At 43.2% G+C, this 21,939-nt stretch overlaps 1 protein-coding gene across 1 annotated transcript; it reads left to right on the forward strand.

Annotated features, from left to right (window-relative positions):
* The first annotated feature begins 357 nt into the window (after positions 1-357).
* GEMIN8 (gem nuclear organelle associated protein 8) lies at positions 358-21,632 on the forward strand. The gene is made up of 3 exons (XM_038757521.1): positions 358-409; positions 1,909-2,338; positions 20,240-21,632. The coding sequence occupies exons 1-3, from the start codon at positions 407-409 to the stop codon at positions 20,494-20,496; spliced, it is 690 nt and encodes a 229-aa protein (XP_038613449.1). The 5' UTR covers positions 358-406; the 3' UTR covers positions 20,497-21,632.
* Positions 21,633-21,939: the final 307 nt, after the last annotated feature.

The raw sequence follows: 21,939 nt of genomic DNA on the forward strand, positions 1-21,939 counted from the left end.
CAGAGGTGATTGTAATTTTCACAATTTGGCTTCTTAATAAGAGGTAGGGTATTGTCAACATTAAGGGGCAAAAGGGTCATTTTTTACACTCTTTCCAAGTTTAGCTGCAATTGGAAATAACATATTTTCTATTAAGGTTGAAGAAAAGATAAACCTCTTAGTGTTTTCATTATTTTTAAACTGAAACTAATGTGAAGGAGTAGGGATTCCTTCCGAGTGGCAAAACTTTGCTTTTGTTGCATATCCCGAGTGATAGAGTCTTTGGCAAAGCATATGCCACAGAGTTCTTCAGAAATAGTTCCCTACATCTCAGTCAGTTATCCTTATATTAACATGTGTTCGTGATGTTAAAATTATCTTTTTTTCCCTAGGTTCTGTGAGCCGCTTGGACCGACTCCCCTCCAAGATGGTAAGCTTTCTTAACTTGGGAGGCAAGAAAGCAGTTAAGGGATTGCTTCCAAGAACTTGGTGATTCTTGGGTCCCTTCCTTCAAATATGCGGTGCAGGAGACCTGTCCTGTGCCTGGATGTACAATATATATATTCTTTTTTCCTTTTCTAAAAACACTTTGGGGCCCTTTGTAAAATTAATTTAGTGCAGGATTTAGGTTTTAAAAAAAAAATCCAAGAAGCTGGGTCGTTATTACCCACATATAAATCTATAGCTAGCAAATTGACAAATATTCTGTGTGCTCTATCCCAGGGTGGTGAGAGGAACTCCAGAGAGCTGCCATCTCTCGGGGCAGTTGGGGGAGAAAGACTCCAGAAATTTGGGGTACCATTGCCCCCATTCTCCATTGGTCCTGGGCAGCTGCAGTTCTCGGTGCCCAGCATGTAGTGAAGAGGACAGACACCCTGAGGTCCAGGCCCTACTGTCTCTACCCAGGAGCTGCTGTGGTCAGGAGAATAGACTAGAAAATGAAGAGAGCCAGATGTGGCAGGGGAAAGTTGTGGAAATAAACCTACCCTTCCTCACCATCAACCAGAGTTCTCTAGCTCGGGTTTTTCACAACCTCCTTGGAAGCTCTCCTGATGGCCTTGATCGCCAGTTGGAAAAAAACTGGACTACACATTTGAGGGTTTATATAATAGTAACAATTATGGTATTTGTTTAGCATTTACTATGTGCCAGGCACTGTACCAAGTGTTGGGGTGGATACAAGTAAATCGGGTCGGACACAGTCCCCGTCCCACCTGGGGCTCACAGTCTTAATCCCCATTTTCCAGATGAGGCCCACAGAAGGGAAGTGACTTGCCTAAAGTCACACAGCAGACAAGTGGCGGAGCCGGGATTAGAACCCGTGACCTTCTGGTTCCCAGGCCCGTGCTCTGTCCACTCTGCCATGCTTTTTCCCTCAATAAACAGGAAACCTAGGAACGGCCCCCAAGCAGTTTGCCCAAACCAGAGGTGATGTGGTGATGTGGGACATCTTGCATCGGTTAGCTCAGTCTGTGTAAATCACCGTAGAATAATCCCTTGGACTTGATCCACTCTATTGAAAGGAGGCTTGGAAAGACACTTTACATTTTTCTTTTTTTGTGTGTGAGGGTAAAGCAAACCACTGAAAGTAACACAGATTTTCACTTTTTAAAAATAAAATAGTCCAAAATGAAAACAAGAAAGAACATATATATCAATGAATGAAATCCGAATGCCATGTTATGGTATACATATTTAGGGAATATATATCAAATGAAACTGAAATCTCATCCAATGCAGATTTTTCCACTAGAATTGCTTTTATGTTGCAAGATGGCTCGGCTCTAAAAAAAACTCTTGTTAACTCTGTTACCGATTTCGGGGATACTGAAATCTTTTCATTAAAAAAAAAAAAAAAAACCACCGCTTCCAATTATCCTCTTTGAACACGGACACTCCTGTATCCACTCTCCTTCGATTATTTTTTAGGAGGAGCCGTCATTCAGAGACAGCGAACCCTGGTACTCTCGGCCAGTTTATGCAAGATTCTGGCAGCATTATAGCCAAGCCATGCGCTGGATGCAGAGACACAAAAATGCTTACCGGAAGGCCGTGGGATCATTCTACAGTTTTCCGGCCCACCGCCCCGAGCCTCCGCCGAGCAGCCGTTACGCCGACTGGAGCGGGGACGACCTCCCGGCCCGGAGCTGGCCGAGGAAATCGGGCCGTCGTGACTGGGCACAGCGAACGCCGGACACCCGGCGCGACTGCCAGGGGACCGCAGAGGAGGACCGAGGGTCCACCACCGAGGAGGAGTCCGAATCCGACGGGGAAATCGAGTGCGATCTGAGCAACATGGAAATTACAGAGGAGCTCCGTCAGTACTTCGCAGAGACGGAAAGACACAGAGAGGAGTTGCGTGAGTTGGCACATTTCCTCCCCGCCTTTTTCTGCCCGTTCCACTCCCTTTTATTCTAATATGGATGATCACCATGAGTGCCTCATTCTCGTTGTTGGGAGTCTTGGCCCTTATAGCGTGATGTAATCAGCATTCCTGAATGAGCGTTCAGATTAGGTCAACTCTGCAATTTTTCTAATTCCGGTATTGTCATTGTGGTGGTGATAGTAGCAGCAGTGGGCCTATTTGAAAGAGCCCTGGACTAGAAGTCAGGAGAACTGGAAGTGAGCCTCTTTCCAACTCTGTGACCTTGGGTAAGTCACATAACTTCCCTGTGCCAGTTTCCTCATCTGTAAAATGGGGATTCAATGCCTGTTATTATTAATATAATAATGATAATGGTATTTAAGCGCTTACTATGTGCCAAGCAGTGTTCTAAGCCCTGGGGTAGATTCAAGGTAATCAGATGGTCCCAGGTGGGGCTCACAGTCTCAATCCCCATTTTACAGATGAGGTAACTGAGGCACAGGGAAGTGAAGTGACTTGCCCAAGGTCACACAGCAGATAAGTAAGTGGCGGAGCCGGGATTAGAACCCACAACCTCTGACTTCCAAGCCCGTGTTCTTGCCACTAGGCCATGATGCCCCATGCTTCCTCCCCCTTAGTTTGCGAACCCCTTGTGGGACAGGGACCGAATCCGACTGGATTGTATCTGCCTCAGTGCTTAACACAGTTCATTGCACATAGTAAGTGTTTAAAAATTACCACAATTATTAAAAGTAGTAGTAATAGTTAATGGCCACCCATTGGGTCTTCCCCTCTGGACACCTTCCGGGTAGCTGCCAACTCTTGTTTACACTCCCAACTGTACACAGCAAATGCTCAATAAATACCATTTATTGATTAATAATGCACTATGCTAAGCACTTGGAAAGTGCAAAACAAAGAAATGACATACTCCCTCCTCACAAGTACGCAAAGGAGAGCATTTGAAACAAAAGTGATTTGGAGAAAACAGCATATCAGTAACTGAGTAGTTAAATCATCCAGCCTTACTACTGTAGAAAGGATAGGCTAACATCTGTATCTCAATTCAACTTTTAGTTTGCAAAGATATGAAGGAGTTCCAAATAATTTCCTCTCTTCTGAAGCACTTGGGTTATTCTTCTGAGTATTCTGTTCCTTAAATTATAGAGAAAATTGCACACAGCATAGCTTTTTGTTTTATTTTTTTCTGAGCCACTTCGTTTTACAATTGAGACTTATGTAAAACCTGCATTTTAAAGTAGCATTAATCAGTCAATCAATCAATCAATCGTATTTATTGAGCGCTTACTATGTGCAGAGCACTGTACTAAGCGCTTGGGAAGTACAAATTGGCATCACATAGAGACAGTCCCTACCCGATAGTGGGCTCACAGTCTAAAAGGGGGAGACAGAGAACAGAACCAAACATACCAACAAAATAAAATAAGTAGGATAGAAATGTACAAGTAAAATAAATAAATAAATAAATAAACAGAGTAATAAATATGTACAACCATATATACATATATATACAGGTGCTGTGGGGAGGGGAAGGCGGTAAGGCGGGGGGATGGAGAGGGGGACGAGGGGGAGAGGAAAGAAGGGGCTCAATCTGGGAAGGCCTCCTGGAGGAGGTGAGCTCTCAGCAGGGCCTTGAAGGGAGGAAGAGAGCTAGCTTGGCGGATGGGCAGAGGGAGGGCATTCCAGGCCCGGGGGATGACGTGGGCCGGGGGTCAATGGCGGGACAGGCGAGAGCGAGGTACAGTGAGGAGATTAGTGGTGGAGGAGCGGAGGGTGCGGGCTGGGCAGTAGAAGGAGAGAAGGGAGGTGAGGTAGGAGGGGGCGAGGTGATGGACAGCCTTGAAGCCCAGGGTGAGGAGTTTCTGCCTGATGCGCAGATTGATCGGTAGCCATTGGAGGTTTTTGAGGAGGGGAGTGATATGTCCAGAGCGTTTCTGGACAAAGATAATCCGGGCAGCAGCATGAAGTATGGATTGAAGTGGAGAGAGCGATAACATGGCAGAATTCTAAATATTCTGTAGCTGTTGGGAAAAAATCTATGGATTTAGACCCTTAAATCCCAGAGAGGAACTTCCCAGAGGAAATTCCTAAATCCCCTCTCAACCCCAGAGGAAGTGATGATGAACTGTGAACTTAGGAAGTAATTTTCTCTGTTTTTCTTGTGTTAAGTCAGCAGTAAGAATTCCAAGACCTCATTTTCCCCTTGGTGCATTTTTTGTTCGGTTCACTACAGGATACATTTTTTTTTTCCAGTCATAAAGTACACGAGGAATGGGGGTGGGGGACAAAGAACATTACTAGAAGAAAATGTAGGAGACAGTTGCTTTTAATGGATCACAGGCTTGCTCTCTCTTGAAAGTGTTTTAAGGAAAATGCTGTCTTTATTCTTATGATATTTTGCTAGTAAGACAGAGTAAACCAGAAATTTATGAATTAGCGTGTTTGTTTGTTAAAATGAAACAAAAACCCTTTTCCTCCTATTGCATTTGATTGGATAATTGTAGGAAAAGCACCTCATTTAATTAGTCTCAATATTTTCTATCCGCACTGTGACTGTGAGCCCATTCTTGGGTAAGGACTGTCTCTATACTTTGCCAACTTGTACTTCCCAAGCGCTGAGTACAGTGCTCTGCATACAGTCAGCGCTCAATAAATACGATTGAATGAATGAATGAAGGGTCCCAGAGGGTCAGAGACCAGGCCTCAGGTTTGACTTTTCACTCGAAATACTGGGTGCTTTAAGATATATTCAGAAAAATCACACAGCCATCAAATCAAGGGTTCCGACTCCGTGGTGCGTACAGGTCCTACTGTGTAAGTATTAGTTGTGTTTGTTAAGCCCTTTCCTTGTATTAATTGCTGGGTTAAAGTTTAAGGATAAGTCCATAGAAGGCTTCAGTTTAAAAGCAGGAGGCTGGGAGAAAACTGGCGATAAGCAGAAAGAATAACATGATGAAAACAAAACCAGTGAACTAACCAAACCAAAATTTTAACGATGGCAGTAGAAGTTGGAGTAAAGGAACCCGTTTCCAGGCTCTTCCCAGCTCCAGCTGGGCCTTCCCTGGATGACAATCACAACCTTGCCAGTGTTGTGACAGTTGATTACAGGTATGAAACAGCATGGCCTAGTGAGAAGCAGCATGGCCCATGGATAGAGCCCAGGCCTGGGGGTCCGAAGGACCTGAGTTCTTATCCCGGCTCTTCCACTTGTCTGCCGTGTGACCTTGTGCCTCAGTTACCTAATTTGTAAAATGGGATTAAGACTGTGAGCCCCGTGTGGGGCAGGGGCTGTGCCCAACCCGATTTGCTCGTATCTACCCCAACACTCATACAGTGCCTGGCACATAGTAAGCGCTCTACAAATATCACAGTTATTCCTCCTGTCCTGCTATGGCTAATTTAGCTTCAGTTTTGTTTTTCACCTCCACCTCAGAAGCTGCAAGATCTGCTCAGGAGGGGCTCAGCTTCCTTTTTGGCCAACCAAAAACACTTTCATTTCCCCACTGTTTTCCCACTCTCTGCCTTCCCAGTTCAGCCGATATCTCTGGTTCTGTGGGTGCTTCTGTCCATCCGTCTTTCCTTTTCTCTCTGTCCCTCTCTCCCAGCTTATTTTTGTTTGCGCCGGAAGCCCACTGCCCTCCTGGCTGCACCAGAAACAGCTGTCAGGGCCCACGAGGCAATCTTTGTAGTGTTTTGCAGAAGAAATTCTATTGTAGTAACTTATTTGTGATTTTAAACTTTCCTACCTAACATTTAATGATACTGATTTTAAAAAAACCTGGCAAGTTTGTAGTTTAGCTCCCCCAATTAATCAGTCAACCAGTGGTATTTATTGAGCGCTTACAGGGTGCAGGGTACTGTACTAAGAGCTTGGGAGAGTATGGTAGAATTGAACTGGTAGACGAGTTCTCTGTCCACAAGGAACTTTCAGCTGGAGACTTGTAAGACTATCTACTTGGGGCTCTTTAAATTCAAAAATGACTGAACTGACACTAAATCTTCACCAGATCACCCTTCAGCTGCAAGTGACTTTAGCTCAAAAAGAATTGCTGGGCGGGTTTCAGGCCATTGAAAATGTGGATTTACGATTTATCAGACATTCCTCATTTTTGCAGCTGCAATGAACAAACATTTTGAAATAGTCAGAGACAGAATCTGATAAGTCTTTAGTGCAAGCCAACCAACATGGAATTTAAGGAGTAAAAGGTTTACATGTGTTTTCAGATTTGTTTTGTAACATAGCCATAGGAGTGGTACCTTTTCTGCACCAAGAATCTTAATTTTAGCTTATTAAAACTTTTCAAAATTGTTTTTTAGACAGCAACTGAATTGAGTTTTAGGAAAAGCCAAAATCCTTCATCATAATCATCAATGGGATTTTTTGAGAGCCGACTGTCTGCAGAGCACTGTAAAAGTGCATAGGAGAGTACAACAGAGTTAGTAGACACAATCCCTGTCCACGAGGAACTTGAGAGTCCTAGAAAAGGAGACAGACACTCTAAGCTAAATTACAAATAAGAGAAATGGAGGAGAAAAGGTTCGTCTCATTTTGAGGCAGTTAGCTCAGGACATCCTGCCCCCAGTAACACTATTGGATTATAAATTAATGTATGTAAATAGCATTGTGGGTTACATTTTGTTCAGGTGACCTTGCCCGTTGCTGTTGCTGGATTCCCTGTTGAATCAGGGGTTTCTTTTATGTAGCTTGAAAGTGATACTCTTTGGCTGATTAGATAGAAATGTCTTCCCTAAGGCTGCCAAGAAGAGACATTTATTTATTCATTTTTTCCTCATTCAGCTGGATTCAGCAAAAACAACTGCATAAGCCAAAAGTACTGGAAAGCACAGAGCCCCTATGCCTATGCCAGAGATGATGTACTATCTTGGGACAAGTTCAAACAGACCCAAAGTCCATGGGGCTATATATTAGTAAAGCCGTCTAGTTTTGTTGGGGTTGGAGGGGTGGGTGGGGGGTCACTTGCCACTTGCACCTTCTGGGGTCCCTTGTGTCCTGCAGCCACCTGTCTGATAGAGGACAGGCTCCCTCCAACCTACCCTCTTGCTCCTTGGTGAACTTCTTGAAGGGTTTTAAGTAAGCCCCAGATGAGAGCTGTTTTCTCCTCCCCAGAGCACCCTGAGAGCTCCCCAGAGCTCCAGAACACAACATGTCGAAACAATGAAAAGCATCTGAGGAAAACCATAGGAATTTGCCATTCAGCAGGCTTTCCACTCTTGTGCTTTTTCTCTTTTTAACTCTGTTCAAGCAACTTGGCTAGAAAATGTCCCGATTGTTTGTTTCCTCCATGTAATTTTTTCCTGTGAGAGTGAGAAAGTTCTCATCACTGCAGAATATCCAGGGTAACAGTCCATGAACTTCTACTCTTGCAAGAGTCTTTGAGGCTAAACGTACATACTTCACACCCAGATGGAGGTATATCGGGAAACATACAGGCACATGAATACACTCCTCACACACAGCCACATGTGGCAGGGATGACCTCAAAAGAGAACGGCACAAACATGGCAGGAGAAGGGTAAAAGGGAAGGAGGTGGGGAAATAATGGGTAATAATGGGAAAGGAGAGATAGAGATGGAGAAGGAAAAGAAAGCATTGATTATATACCAAGGATCAAAATACAAAGCCCACGAAACGGGTCTCGGAGGGTGTTTTTTAAAATGTAGAGACCGAATGAGTGGAGTACAACCAGAGATACACATCTTTCAATCAATCAATCAATCAATTGTATTTATCGAGCGCTTACTGTGTGCAGAGCACTGTACTAAGCGCTTGGGAAGTACAAGTTGGCAATATATAGAGACAGTCCCTACCCAACAGTGGGCTCACAGTCTAGAAGGGGGAGACAGAGAACAAAACCAAACATATTAACAAAATAAAATAAATGGAATAGATATGTACAAGTAAAATAAAGTAATAAATATGTACAAGCATATATACATATATATGTATCATATATACAGATCTTGTATACAGGTCTTTCACTTGTCTGCTTAGGTACCTCTGGCTGGCTACCTTTCTCAGAGCCAACCTTATCTGATACCCTTCATTCCTTCCTTCCTGCAAGGTGATATCTATATCTCTATCAATATAGATATACTATATATGAACACAGTTATATATAACATATTCATAATTAATGCATCTAGGTATATGTATATAATTATTAACCTATTTATTTTAAAGACCTAACTACATTCATAATTTTGTAAGTTTAGGGCACTTGACACTGAGGTTTGGGAACTTAGGAACTTTGCAGTTGGCTATTTGTTTCGAGGTGCTTGAGGTCCCATTCAATTTATTAACCATTGTCCAATGAGTAAGGTATTATACCCCAGTTTCTGGAAATCTAATGTTGCTCTGGCTTTGGTAATAGGCTGATGATAATTTACGGGCCAGTAAATTAGAAAATCTATTTATATGACTCTTTGGTGGCTGCAATTAGCACAGCTCTTATTTATTCCAGTCCCAAGTGATGGAAACATGTGAACAATGTTTGCTGTGCATATATTTTAAAGTCAGTTTAGCTAAGGACGGGAGGGAGATGTAAATCATGGCTGTCATTGGCCAGACAGGTAGATACCAAGGGCCTAGAGACATAGAAGCGGCATGGCCTAGTGGAAAGAGTACAGGGCTGGGAGTCAGAGGACATGGGTTCTAATCCCAGCTCCGCTAAATGTCTGCTGTGTGACTTTGGGCAAGTCACTTCACTTCTCTGCCTCAGTTCCCTCATGTGTAAAATGGAAGTTAAGACTGTGAGACCCCTGTGGGACAGGGACCGTGTCCATCCTGATTATCTTATACCTACCCCAGTGCTCAGAACGGTGCTTGGCATATAGTAAGCACTTAACAAATGCCGCAATTATTATTACAATTATTATTATTGTTATTCTAGAGTAAACACCACAAAAGCTGCCTCTGTTTGGCCTCAAAAGCAGAAAATCCATGTCGCTGCCAGTTCTCCAGGGGCCTAGTGGGAAGCCCTCCAATTCCTAGCGATTAGAAGTCTACCAGTCTGCTAGTGTACTGGAATTGGAAGATCAGTTATATACTCTCAATATGGAGGATACGTGTCTTCATATTCCTATGCCGTGAACTGCTGTTTTGATCTCCATTGGTGGAATAGGCAAAAAACAATACTCAGTTCCAAGTTTAACCTTTCCACCTAATTTCAGCAACTCCAGGTTTTACTAATTATCTTATTGTTCTGGTGACAGAACAAAAGACAGAGAATATCCTTCCAAGCCCAACATAAAGAGCTGATTGGAGGCCCTGGGCCAAACAAGACGACTTATCTCTAACCGTGAATCTCCACTCCAAATTCAATCTCATAATTCCACTTTTCACCTACTCAGACTGTGACATTCACAGACTTAAAAAAGCTAAAATCCTTTTTAATCCCTTCCAGGACTGCTTTTCAAAGCAATCTCGAGCACACTGAAAGTGGGGGATACTCTCTATACTCTCAACTCCATCCATCACTGAAAGGTATCCTTTATGCATGCAGACAACCAGTAATGCCTAACATGTTTTACATCAACAGCAGAGGAAGATGGCCAGATCCTTGAGCCTACAGTTACTAGACGTTAGGCATCAAATCGTGGCTGTTGGCATCATGCTTACCGGGAATAGAAAGCAGAGGGGCAGTTAGTCTTGGCTAACACCTGTAAACTCCCACAAGTGAGTTCTAAGTCTGAAGCTCACCGCCTCTCTTCTCGCATGGTGAGGGACTTCATCCATGGATCTCCACATCAGAAGAGAATCACAGGGTCTAGGACTCCTGTTCAAGACCAGTGGCCTAATGGAAAGAGCACAGGCCTGGGGGTCAGAGGACTTGGGTTCTGAACCTGGCTCTGCCATTCTTCTGCTGTGTGACTGTGGGCAGGTCACTTTGCTTCTGTGCTTCAGTTGCCTCATAAATAAAATTGGAATTAAGATTGTGAGCCCCAGTGTGGAATCTGATTATCTTGTATTTTCCTCAGTACTTAGTTCAGTGCCTGGCACATGGTAGGAGCTTAACAAATACCATTAAAAAAAAAAAAGACTTCCACCTTCATTTATTTATTCAGTCGTATTTATTGAGTGCTTACTGTGTGCCGAGCACTGTACTAAGCACTTGGGAAGTACAAGTTGGCAACATAATAGAGATGGTCTCTACCCAACAGCGGGCTCACAGTCTAGAAGGGGGAGACACAACAAAACAAAACATCTTAACTAAATAAAATAAATAGAATAGTAAATATGTACACGTAAAATAATAGAGTAATAAATCTGTACAAACATAGCTACAGGTGCTGTGGGGAGGGGAAGGAGGTAGGGTGGGGGGAGGGGGAGAGGAAGGAGGGGGATCAGTCTGGGAAGGCCTCCTGGAGGAGGTGAGCTCCCAGTAGGGCTTTGAAGGGAGGAAGAGGGCTAGCTTGGCGGATGTGCGGAGGGAGGGCATTCCAGGCCAGGGGGAGGACGTGGGCCGGGGGTCGACGGTGGGACAGGCAAGAACGAGGCACAATGAGAAGGTTAGCGGCAGCAGGGGAGCGGAGGGTGCGGGCTGGGCTGGAGAAGGAAAGAAGGGAGGTGAGGTAGGAGGGGGTGAGGTGATGGACAGCCTTGAAGCTGAGAATGAGGAGTTTTTGCCTGATGCGTAAGTTGATTGGTAGCCACTGGAGATTTTTGAGGAGGGGAGTAACATGCCCAGAGCATTTCTGCACAAAGATGATCCGGGCAGCAGCGTGAGGTATAGACTGAAGTGGGGAGAGACAGGAGGATGGAAGATCAGAGAGGAGGCTGATGCAGTAACCCACTCAGGATAGGATGAGAGACTGAACCAGCAGGGTAGCGGTTTGGATGGAGAGGAAAGGGCGGATCTTGGCGATGTTGCGGAGGTGAGACAGGCAGTTTTTGGTGACGGATTGAATGTGAGGGGTGAACGAGAGAGCAGAGTCGAGGATGACACCAAGGTTGCGGGCTGGTGAGACGGGAAGGATAGTGGTGCCTTCCCTTTACAGACACCGCTACACATTCCCAGTTTACTGGACTCAACTGCAAAATGCTTTTCATCGTAGTCCCCTAATCAGCAAGACACCTCTCAACATGACCCTGTCATTATAGGGCACTGATCCTCATTGCTTTTCTCTGGCCCAGGTAGAAATGCTATGCCACCATGTTTGACTGGCAGTGGGCAAGCAAATCAAATTAGGTCTTCAACCTTGTTTCACTGACTTCATCATACAGTGCTTGGCACATAGTAAGTGCTTAACAAATACCATTATTAATATTATTATCATTATCCGTAATATTTACTGAAACCCTACTGGGGACTAAGTAGAGTGGAATGGTCTCTGGACTACAGCTTTTGGTGATGTGTTCCTCCTGGCATCCCCAAATGGATACCAGTAGTCAGACCGTACTTCCCTGGGGAACAAAGGATACAAGTGGAGTAAGCAGCGTTGTCTTCATGCCACAGAGTAAATTGCAGAATTGGCAATTAACTGATTTCTGTAGATTAAGTAGACCACCAAATTGGTTAATTCAGGTCCGAAATGTCTTTGTAGCCCAAGTTATCCTGTTTGTAATCAGCACCAACTGAAAGTCCTCCACTTCACGTTAGTCTACGTAGGCAAAGTCTAAGCAGTAGTTGCGTTCATCTCTAATACTAACGCGTAATTCCTTTATACATTTGTGGGGACAAAGTCATCCTTTTGTAATCCTCTTGTCTTCTGTAATATTCACGCCTTTGTCTGATATCAGCATTGTTACCGACAATGACGGATTGGGATTTGTTTGAGGCAGGGAAACCGCAATGTGCAGAGTCAGCTGGTCTGCATCTAATCCTGATCCTTCTTAGGGGCAGCTGTCAGTGCCGGATCCTTCACTAACACCGCAGAAACAGTCAGCATCCCATTAGCTTTATAATTCTGTCAGATGGACTGGGAACATGCTACGTGAATAGGTGTCCTCCATACCTTCAAACTGAGCCCTGGCTTTGCACAAGGTCCCAGACCTGGAGTTCTTCCTTCCCACCCCGACTCACTGGGTTGCCCTGTGTAAGAAAGCTTCTTCTTTCAGGGGCCAGTCCCTTTAAATCACTAGTCACCCAAAGCCCAGGACTGCTTTTCGCCTACCTGGGAAGTAAAGATGATGTATGTTTCCCATTTAGGCCGCTGTTCGTTGGAACCCACTGGATACGTTGAGGAAGGTAAAAGTTTCTGTCTCTCACCAGTCACTTTGCCTCTCCTCTAATAATTTCTCAGCCTTATCCTTTGATGAGGCAGAACACTAGAAATCACATGTCTCAGATTAGGGTAAAATCAGTAGTTTCCTCATGATGTTGTTTCATTGTGTATTGGATAATAAGTAAGGCTATCCTCTATGTGACACTTTTTTTTTTTTGGTAGGGGGGGCTTCAGTATAAAGGAGTTTGTAGTTTGGCTGTCTTTTTAGAAAATTCCCAGATTCTCTAATCTTCATTTCCTAGCTGTTTGCTTGGCATTGAAATTATCAGTTCTCTGGTGGTTGATCCGTATTCTATAGATCAAAATGATTTCATTCTTAGACTAGCTTGCCCTGGGTTCTGAGGACTACATCTAGCAAATCTCGAGTTTAAGTCCTCAAACTATCTTCCCCCCTTAGAACGTAAGCTACCTGAAGGCAGCGAATATGTCACTTCTTTGTTTTGTACTTCGTACAGTACGGTGTACTTGGGGTATGGGATTTTTTTTTTCTAGAGGGGAATAAAAATGGAGTTCATTATGATACTGATGAATAGCATAATCAGATACATGGTGCATAGTTAGCTGTGTTTCCATCATTACTTCAAACTGAAAATTGGACTGTTTCTCACGTAAGACTAGCCCGTTGAGAAGTATTAAAGTTCAGCTGTATTTTGAGTTATTTCTAAGGAAAATTGTCCGCAACTAAGACAGGAAAGGTAAATTTATTTTCTTATTCCCATAACTCAGACCCGTCAGAACAGATTTATATCTTGTTTTCCAAGAAAATACACCTTTGGGCAGAGATCCAGACTCCCTTCTGTATCCCGCACATGGGGATTTAGTGAAGAGAGGGTAAGGGAAGAAAAATGGACAGTACCATTTTAAATTGAGTGTAGAACCTAATAAAACTTAGGTTTTCTCTTCCTTTTCTCATGGCTCTCTTCCTGTTGACCTCCTTTCTAGTGTTGACCAGAAGATTACTACACATTTGCTCTTGCAAAAGGAAATATAAATTTGACGCGTTTTGATTTGGGAAATCTGTTTCATGTTTTCAGTAACAGATTGCCCATTATATCTAGATCCATTTGCGTAGGAGTGTGTTCTTATTTTAGACTCTTGTTTCCTTAATGAGGCTTCAGTCAAACTACAGGGAAGCCTGACAAAAGAACACATCTGTTCTGATTTCTCCTTCAGAAGCGTATGTTGATAGGTTAGGAGAAAAATTCATTTTAAGATAGCCTATTGACAAAAGTTTTTGGTCAGGGGCTTAAATGGCGACAGTGATCGGCAGACTTGTATGTCTAATCTGAAAACTCGCCTGCCTTTCCTTTCTGTTTAGGCTGGTCTACGTTTTACAGTTGATCTCAGATGCAGGGGCTAATCAACCTATAGCTGGAGGGTTGAAAGAGGGATGTGAAAATTGCTCACTGCCCAGTGACCAATTCAGCCATCCATGAATTGAGAAGTTCTCATTAATTGGTATGTTCTCATTAATAAATTCTGCTCTGGTTGTCTGAAAATAAGTCACTATGAATAAAAGCAGAAGCTACACGTATTGCGATTTCCTGCAGGCACACTACCGGAGGAGAATTTGGGAAATATACGTTCCCCAAGTGACGCTGACATTATCAGTGCCAGTATTCAGCAGGAAGAGTAATCTGATCCACATACTAATCTTAAAACAGGCAGAAGCAAATGAAATATGCTTAAATAGCACAGTGCCTTCTGACTGAGGTATATATGATACCCACACTTTGCTATAAATTTTATTCTTATTTTCTCTGGTGTTCTAAAATGTGTTATATTTCTATAGCTGTCTATATATAAAACATGTATATCTGTATAATACAAGAATTATATATCCATGTATGTATAGACAGCTATAGAAATATAACACATTTTATAGATATATATACATGATATATGTACGTGATATATAAAAATAGATAGCTATGTAAGGAATAGTCTCAGATTTGCCAGATTTTGAATATGAACAGGGACAATAAAAATAAAAGATTAATTTCTTAGAGTGTATTTTGCAATGGTGGTAGAGTAATGAAGGTTTAGTGGCACCTCCATCAGCTGAATCCACTTTTAAATATTACCAAAGAGGTGGGATGGGATTGCTCTCCTAATGCTCGCTGTGCAGCCTCGCCATATGAGCTGAGTTTATCACAGCTCTTGTCTGAGGATACGTATTTGATGGGACACAGTCACACCCAGTCCATAATGTGCTTATTAAAAGAAAACCATAACGGGATGTTGAATAAAGGATGTTAAAAATGACCAAATATCTTGTTCCCCTGTTTTTAAACCAAATTCAAAATGGGCTACTTTAGTATATGTAGAGAAAAGAAAAAAATTGTAAAGTCTTTCCCAAGTAAAGATGACACAAGTGAAATTTGCTCGTTGTTGATGCATAACTCTGACAGCTGAATTTTATGATAAAAATATCTAGGGGACCAAAATTTCAGGGGTAAAAAGTCCAAGGGAACTGTCCAGTTATGAAAGTGTCAGGAAGTCATCTTTCATTTTCACTATTTAAGGGGATGATTCCACAGCTGTCTGGCTGGCTCACGTATATTGTTTTGCCAAATATTACAAAATACCCAAAGAAGACAGAACTCTGCCAATGATTGAAATATTTTCTTTCAAAAACAGAAAAAAACCAACCAAACCTCTGAAAATTGTTTTTAAGGATTAATTGCTATCCAGTGCTGTTCATGTTTTCGGCAACAGAATGCCCGTTATATCTAGGTGAGCATCATGGTTGTGCCGTGAAGAACTTTGGGTTTTTGCTACTGAATTCCAGTTGCTAGGACCGTATGTTTCCAGAGGCATGAACTCAGATTTCAGAAGTGTCCTGATTGATGGAACATACTACTTGCTAATGTGAACTGTCCTCTCTTATAATAACAGTCATAAGTGTGGTATTAGGTAAGTGCTTACTGAGTGCCAGACACAGGGGTAGATACCAGATGATCAGATCAGACTCGAGCCCTGTCGGATAGGATCTGTGTCGCACATGGGACTCACAGTCTGAGTAGGAGGGAGACTAAGTACTGAATCCGTACTTTACAGGTGAGGAACCTAAGGCACAGAGAAGTTGAGTGACTTGCCCGTGTTCTTTCCACTGGGCCATACAGTTTGTTGCCACTGTCCGTTTCTGACAACTACTTTGTCCCACCATTTGGGCCACAGTAACCAGTGATGGGTAGCAGGTTAAGGGCCATTAACAGTAATTTCACTTATTAGTACGTGTATTTTTGAGTCAGTACATTTTAAGGCAAATTTGGAGCTTGTGGAAGCCCTTGGTGTAGATGGTACGGATGATAAAAAAACCAAGTGCCCCATGTTGCCCTTTGGGTTTATTATCATCATCCATCTAAGAGGTAGGGAGAGTGGGTACCTTATCCCCATTTTGCAAATGGGGAAACTGAGACAAAGGGAGATTCTTTGACTTTCCCCAGGTCACACAGCAAGCCAGTGACCGAGCTGGGACTAGAACCCAGATCTCCTGACCGCTGCCCATGGTCTTTCCGCTCGCCCTGTTGCCAGCCTCTACCACAGCCTAGCTGAACCGTAAGTGCCCCTCTCCCCTCCCACAGCAACTTTGGGGGGAATTTGGAGACTGAGTTTTGGAACTGAGAGGATTCTATATTCATTCAAGTGCTTAGTACAGTGCTGTGCACATAGTAAGCACTCAAGAAATACGATTGAATGAATAAATCCCCCCTACTGCACTCCAGGACAGCGGCAACGAGGATTCCTCGAGGGACTTCAGTCCAAGTTCCATGTCTGTTTAGATGTCCTCTCCACCTTCCTCCCCCACCTCCTCTCCCCCGAAAAACATACACAGTTTTTTGAATCTTGACGGTTGAATACAACCCAGCCCGCTCCCTCTGCTTCTCCAATGCCAGCCTACTCACTGTCCCTCGATCTCGTCTATCTCATCACCGACTCCTTGCCCGTGTCACCCCTCTGGCCTGGAACTCCCTCCCACTTCATATCCAACACATCATCACTCTCTCCACCTTCAAAGCCATATTAAAAGCACATTTCCTCCAAGAGACTTCCCCCAACGAAGCCCTCATTTCTCTTACTCCCTTTCTCTGGGGTTTTTTTTTTTTTTTCCTAAATGGGATTTGTTAAGCACTTACGAATGTCCATGTCCCACACGGGGCTCACAGTCTTAATCCCCATTTTCAGATGAGGTAACTGAGGCACAGGGAAGTTAAGGGACATGCCCATGTTCACAAAACAGACAAGTGGCTGAGCCAGGATGAGAACCCAGGTCCCCTGACTCTCTGACCTCTGCTCTTTCCACTAGGCCACACTGCTTTGTAAATGAACAAAAGGATCTGTACCCTTTATTCACCCACGCACAACACTTACGTACAAAGCTGTAATTTATTTTAGTGTTTGTCTTCCCCCCAGATTGTAAAATCCTGGTGGGCAAGGAACATGTCTGCCGTCTCTGTTCTATTCTACTCTTCCACGTGCTTAGTACAGTGCTCTGCACGCAGTAAACAGTAAATAGAATTGATTGATTGAGTGATTAAAATCAGGGACATTAGGGTTCCTGAAGCCCTAGACATCAGTAAGACGTCACCTTTGCCTTTCACACCCTTGCGGGGGTTTTTTATAACAAAAATTATGAGCTAGGCAGGTCTAACCCTCCCTAGTTTCCAGGGAGGGGCTACTCCATGTCAGCAATAGCTAAAGCTTAAGGAAGTCCCAGGGGTGCAAGGTCTCCCACGCCTGCAGCTGAGTAGTGTCTCCTTTCCTCACATTTAGGCACTGCTGGAAATGAGGTGACCAATTATTTACATGGCAGCCACCGGTCAGGGGGAGAAAATGCCATAATGAAGAAGAAAATGTTCGCTTAATCCGTAACAAGTAATCCTTGGGGCCAGAATCGAAATTGTATATTTTACCAAATGTATCTTTTTCCATGAGCTAGGTATGAGTTGTATTTCATTTTCTGTGTCTGACAGTCATTTGACTCCTCTTCAGAGTACTTTCTCAGAAGAAAACAAACTGCAGATGGTCTGAGGCAGAAATGGCTAAATACTCTGACTTTTTTTTTTCTTTTCCTTGGGATTACAGATGTTTTATTTCACTGAAAATATATAAATCTTTTCATTGTCACATGACGGCAAGCTCCAAAATGATGTGTTTAAAAGAGAGGGGAGGCAGAAAGTATTTGTGTGGGGGGGTATGTGTGACTGCTTTGCAAGGACTGCTGAACTAGTGTTTTCCAGGTGTTGGAAGAAAGACTCTAATTACTAACATTTTCCATTCTATAGTGCTGCTGTTTTTTTAAACTTGTAATTCAGCCTCAAGATAGGATATATGGTTCCCTTCTCCTATCCCCAGCGACGTTTAACACTATTTCTCTGGGAAAACTGGCCTTGAAGAATGTATACGAGTTCCAGTAGCCGCTGCCCCATTTTGACTAATACCTAAGCTATCACACAAAATCAATGCAAGTTGAACCAGTTTTCTTTTGTTGTGAATTATTTTATCTATCCTGTGCTCTTTTACTCTGCCGCCCCTCTTTGGTGATTGGGGTTTTGAAAGAAACAATTGAGTGATATTAAGCCTCTTTGTAGTAATGAGTATAATGGAAATAAACTAAAATATGATTCCGAGTGAAATGGTTTACTATATTTTTGGATAATGTCTTCCACGTCTTCCCATAAGTACACTGAACATATCATTAGTAATTTACATAGTTATATGATTTCAGTCTCACTATCGTTTATAGTTATATAGGGAAGCTATGTGGCCAGCAGAAAGAGCACCGGCCTGGGAGTCGGAGGACCTGGGTTCCCATGCTGACTCTGCCTCTTGCCTGCTGTGTGAACTTGGGCAAGTCATTTCAATTCTCTGTGCCTCAGTTTTCTCATCTGGTAAGTGAGGATTCAGCGCCTGTTCTCTCTTCCACTTGGACTTGAGGCCCATGGGGAACAGGAACTATATCCATCCTGATTATCTTGTTTCCACCCCAGCGCTTAGTACAACCCCTGGCACATAGTAAGCGATTAACAATTATCATTATATTATCTGGGAGACGCTATGAAAACGAAGCCCTTAGGAAGAAAAACAAGGCAGTTTTCAGTAACCACAAGCACATATTGTGAGCTCTGTGTGAAACAGATTGAGTCTGATCTGGTTACTTTGTCCAGTTTGTCCAGTTAAAAAACTGTCTGCTTACTTAGGCCAGTGCCTTGACTCTTAGGAAGCACTTAATAAAGGCCTTAATGATCTCATTATATTTAACAGCAAGCAATTTTGTACAACACATACTATTACTGTGACATATAAAAGTTCAGAGCATATGGTAAAGACTCAGTGAATGTTTTTGATAATGGTCAGTGGTCACTAATCAATAGGAATCAAACTGTGATGGCAGATTTTGATTAAAAACCATATGAGAATATGGCCATGCAGCAGCATGAAGTCTAGATTGAAGAAGAGGCTGGAAGGCAGGGAGAGTACTGAAGAGGCTGATTGAGTAGTCCATCTGTGTATGACAAGAGCTTAAATCAGGAGGGCAGCTGTTTGAGTAGAAGGAAGAAGCAGATCTCAGCAATATTATGGGAGGAAGAACTGGGAGGAGTTAGCAGTGGACTAAATGTGAAAGCTGAAAAAGAGTGGGGAGTGGAGGATGACACCAAGATGAAATGCTTCTAGAACAGGGAGGATGAAAGTCTGACAGAATGGGAAAGTTGAGAAGGAGCTGTGGTTTTTAGGAAGGAAGATGAGAAGTTCAGTTTTAGACAGGTTGTTTGAGTTGCTGGCGGGATATCCAAATGGATTTTATTCCCAATGTAGCCATTGGTTTGCATTTTATATTTGGATACACTCAACTCATTTAATCAAACCAGGCACAGGAAAGTTGATTGCCATAAAATACTTTGAGATGCTGGGCGGAGAGGTGTGAGCTAACTGTATAAACACAGTCCTTCTATAAGTGCGAGGAATGTGTTTCCATAACCCCATGTTATGGAAAACCCAGTCTAATGTTGTGTTCACACTACCAAGTTGTCTTTTTAATAACGTGGCACGCTAAGCCCAAATGGGCTTGCATGCTGAACCTAAACAGGCTCGCAGGCTGTCGGAAGAACGATCCTAATTCCCTCATCACATTCTATCCAAAACCGTATCGAAAACGCACGCTACGGCAGAGCTGACTGCAGTTGTTGCTTTTGTTGTTTTCCAACGGTCTGGTTCCCCAGCCTGCATTAGAAGTATCAGCACTATCTCCTGGATTTTCATGCTCACCCATCGCTGTTTTGCATGTGACCTCAGGGAACCTCAAAAGCACATACATGAGGGCTTGCGGTACATAAAAGTGGAGCAGCTTTTAGCTTTTCTCATCTGTTATCATGGCTCATTTCCAGTTTTTGTCCTTTCTACCATATTTTTGCACTGTCTGCTCTTTTGGCCACCGTTAATCACACCTCAATTAGCTTCCTCATGAACGAGAATTTAACGAGCAAGCCTTCTCAGCTCGTACCTCTGGGTTACGAAGCTTGCAACTCTCCCATTGTGGAAGATGGAAACCAGTGGAACGTAAGCAGGGTTGGCCGTCCGTCGCCTAACTTACCATGCTCTTGTGTGTCTTGGCTTTGTTTTGCATAGGAAGGCAACAGCAGCTGGAAGCCGAGAGCCAGGACACGTATGTGGAGGCTGATCACGATCTGCACCTTCCCACCAGGCGGTCAGTGCGGCCCCCGGTAGAGAGACCGGGAGAGAGAAGAATGGCAGAAATGAAGAAACTCTATGGGGACAGCGCTGCCAAGATCCTGGCCATGGAGACAGCCATGCAACTCAACTTCGACAGGGGCTGCGATCTAAAGCAGCCCAAGTACTGGCCAGTTATTCCTCTGAAGCTCTGAGCCAGGCTGGTTCCCTGGAGGCCCCTACTCTATCGGATATCCTGGTGTCCCGAAGCTGGTGACCTCCCCCTCCAAAATTCTTCGTTTTCCCAGTAGCCGCGGGAGCCATTATACTTCCTTCCTTTTCCCTTTTGAAAGGCCACCAGTGTGGCCAAGTGGACAGTGTCAGGATGGATGGCAAAGTCAGGATATTTTTGATAAAATAAAACTTTTTGTGTCTTCTGGCAAAACAGTCTTTATTTCTTACTGCAAGAGCAGTGTCTTTTACTGGAGTGGTGATCAAGCGTTTCTCTTTTCACCCCAACTGCTTTTTTTTCCCCTCCAACTTTAAGCAGACGCCAGTTAAACCTCCTCAGAATCAATGGCTTCCTTTTCACCTCCACAGAGCTCAAGTTTACTCAGACGTGGTAGTGTGGGGCAAGTCCACTTAAACCTCTGCATCTCCCAAATTGCTTACTTTAAAAGAAAACAATTCCTGAATACACTACATATTTTCTAGGATTCTCCTTCTTAGAAAGCTGCAGAAAGGAAACTTTCTGAAAACTTACTTGAAAACTCTGCAGAGGCCTACAAATTGATGTAACAGTCCATTGTAATTGCTACCTCTTAAATGAACTGTTACTGTATATTGCCTCTATGAGCCAGTCAACTTCAGAAGATTAACACATCAACCAAGTTGGGGTGAAAACACCCAATATTGACACATTTATTCCAAAGAACATTTTGTTTAACATTCCAGCCCTTGCCCCAAGACAAATGCAGTACTTTCTTCACCCCATGGTGCTTATTTTTCCACTTCACATTTTATTACCTGGGTTTCCAATTTGTACAGGGGCATTCTAGACAAAATTCTGAATTAACTTGCCCGGAAAATTACTCTGGCACAAGGGTTATCTAGTATATTTTTCACACTTGCGATGCTAAAATTATTTTAAAAAGAAATGTGACTTGCAAGAGGAACAACCTTTGCTTTTGGCCTAACAACCAGAACATCCATTGTTTTGGGAGTAGGAGGGATTGAGGAAAGGGAATGGAGAATACTTCCAGACTCTGAAGTCCTAGAATTGGCTAGCACCAAGGATTGTGAGGCAGAGAACAATGTTTTAAATAGAAAATGGCAAATAAAGTATGATTTATTACCCATTCTATAAAACTATTATTCTTCCACTTTTTTCATAGTTCCCGCCACTCCTTTTCATCTGTCTCCAGTGTTAGGACAAGAGTGCTCACTATTTTAAAAAAAGTTAAGTGACTTGTCCAAGGTCACATAGCAGACAAGTAGTGTAGCTGGAATTAGAACCCAGGTCCATCTGAGGCCCAGGCTATAGGTCACTAGACCTCACTGCTTCTCTGGAGATGACACTGAAAACTTTGACCTTTTTTATTCTCTTTGATAGTCAATTTATTGAATTATTTCTTGCAAAGTAATAATGAGCTCCTATC

The sequence above is a fragment of the Tachyglossus aculeatus genome, chromosome 15 (assembly GCF_015852505.1).
Source record: "Tachyglossus aculeatus isolate mTacAcu1 chromosome 15, mTacAcu1.pri, whole genome shotgun sequence".
Lineage (NCBI taxonomy): Eukaryota > Metazoa > Chordata > Mammalia > Monotremata > Tachyglossidae > Tachyglossus > Tachyglossus aculeatus.

Excerpts from the sequence above, each read along its gene's own strand:
- GEMIN8 (XM_038757521.1), top strand. Across the intron at positions 2,339-20,239 it reads AAGACACAGAGAGGAGTTGC|GAAGGCAACAGCAGCTGGAA; the intron begins GTGAGTTGGCAC and ends TGTTTTGCATAG.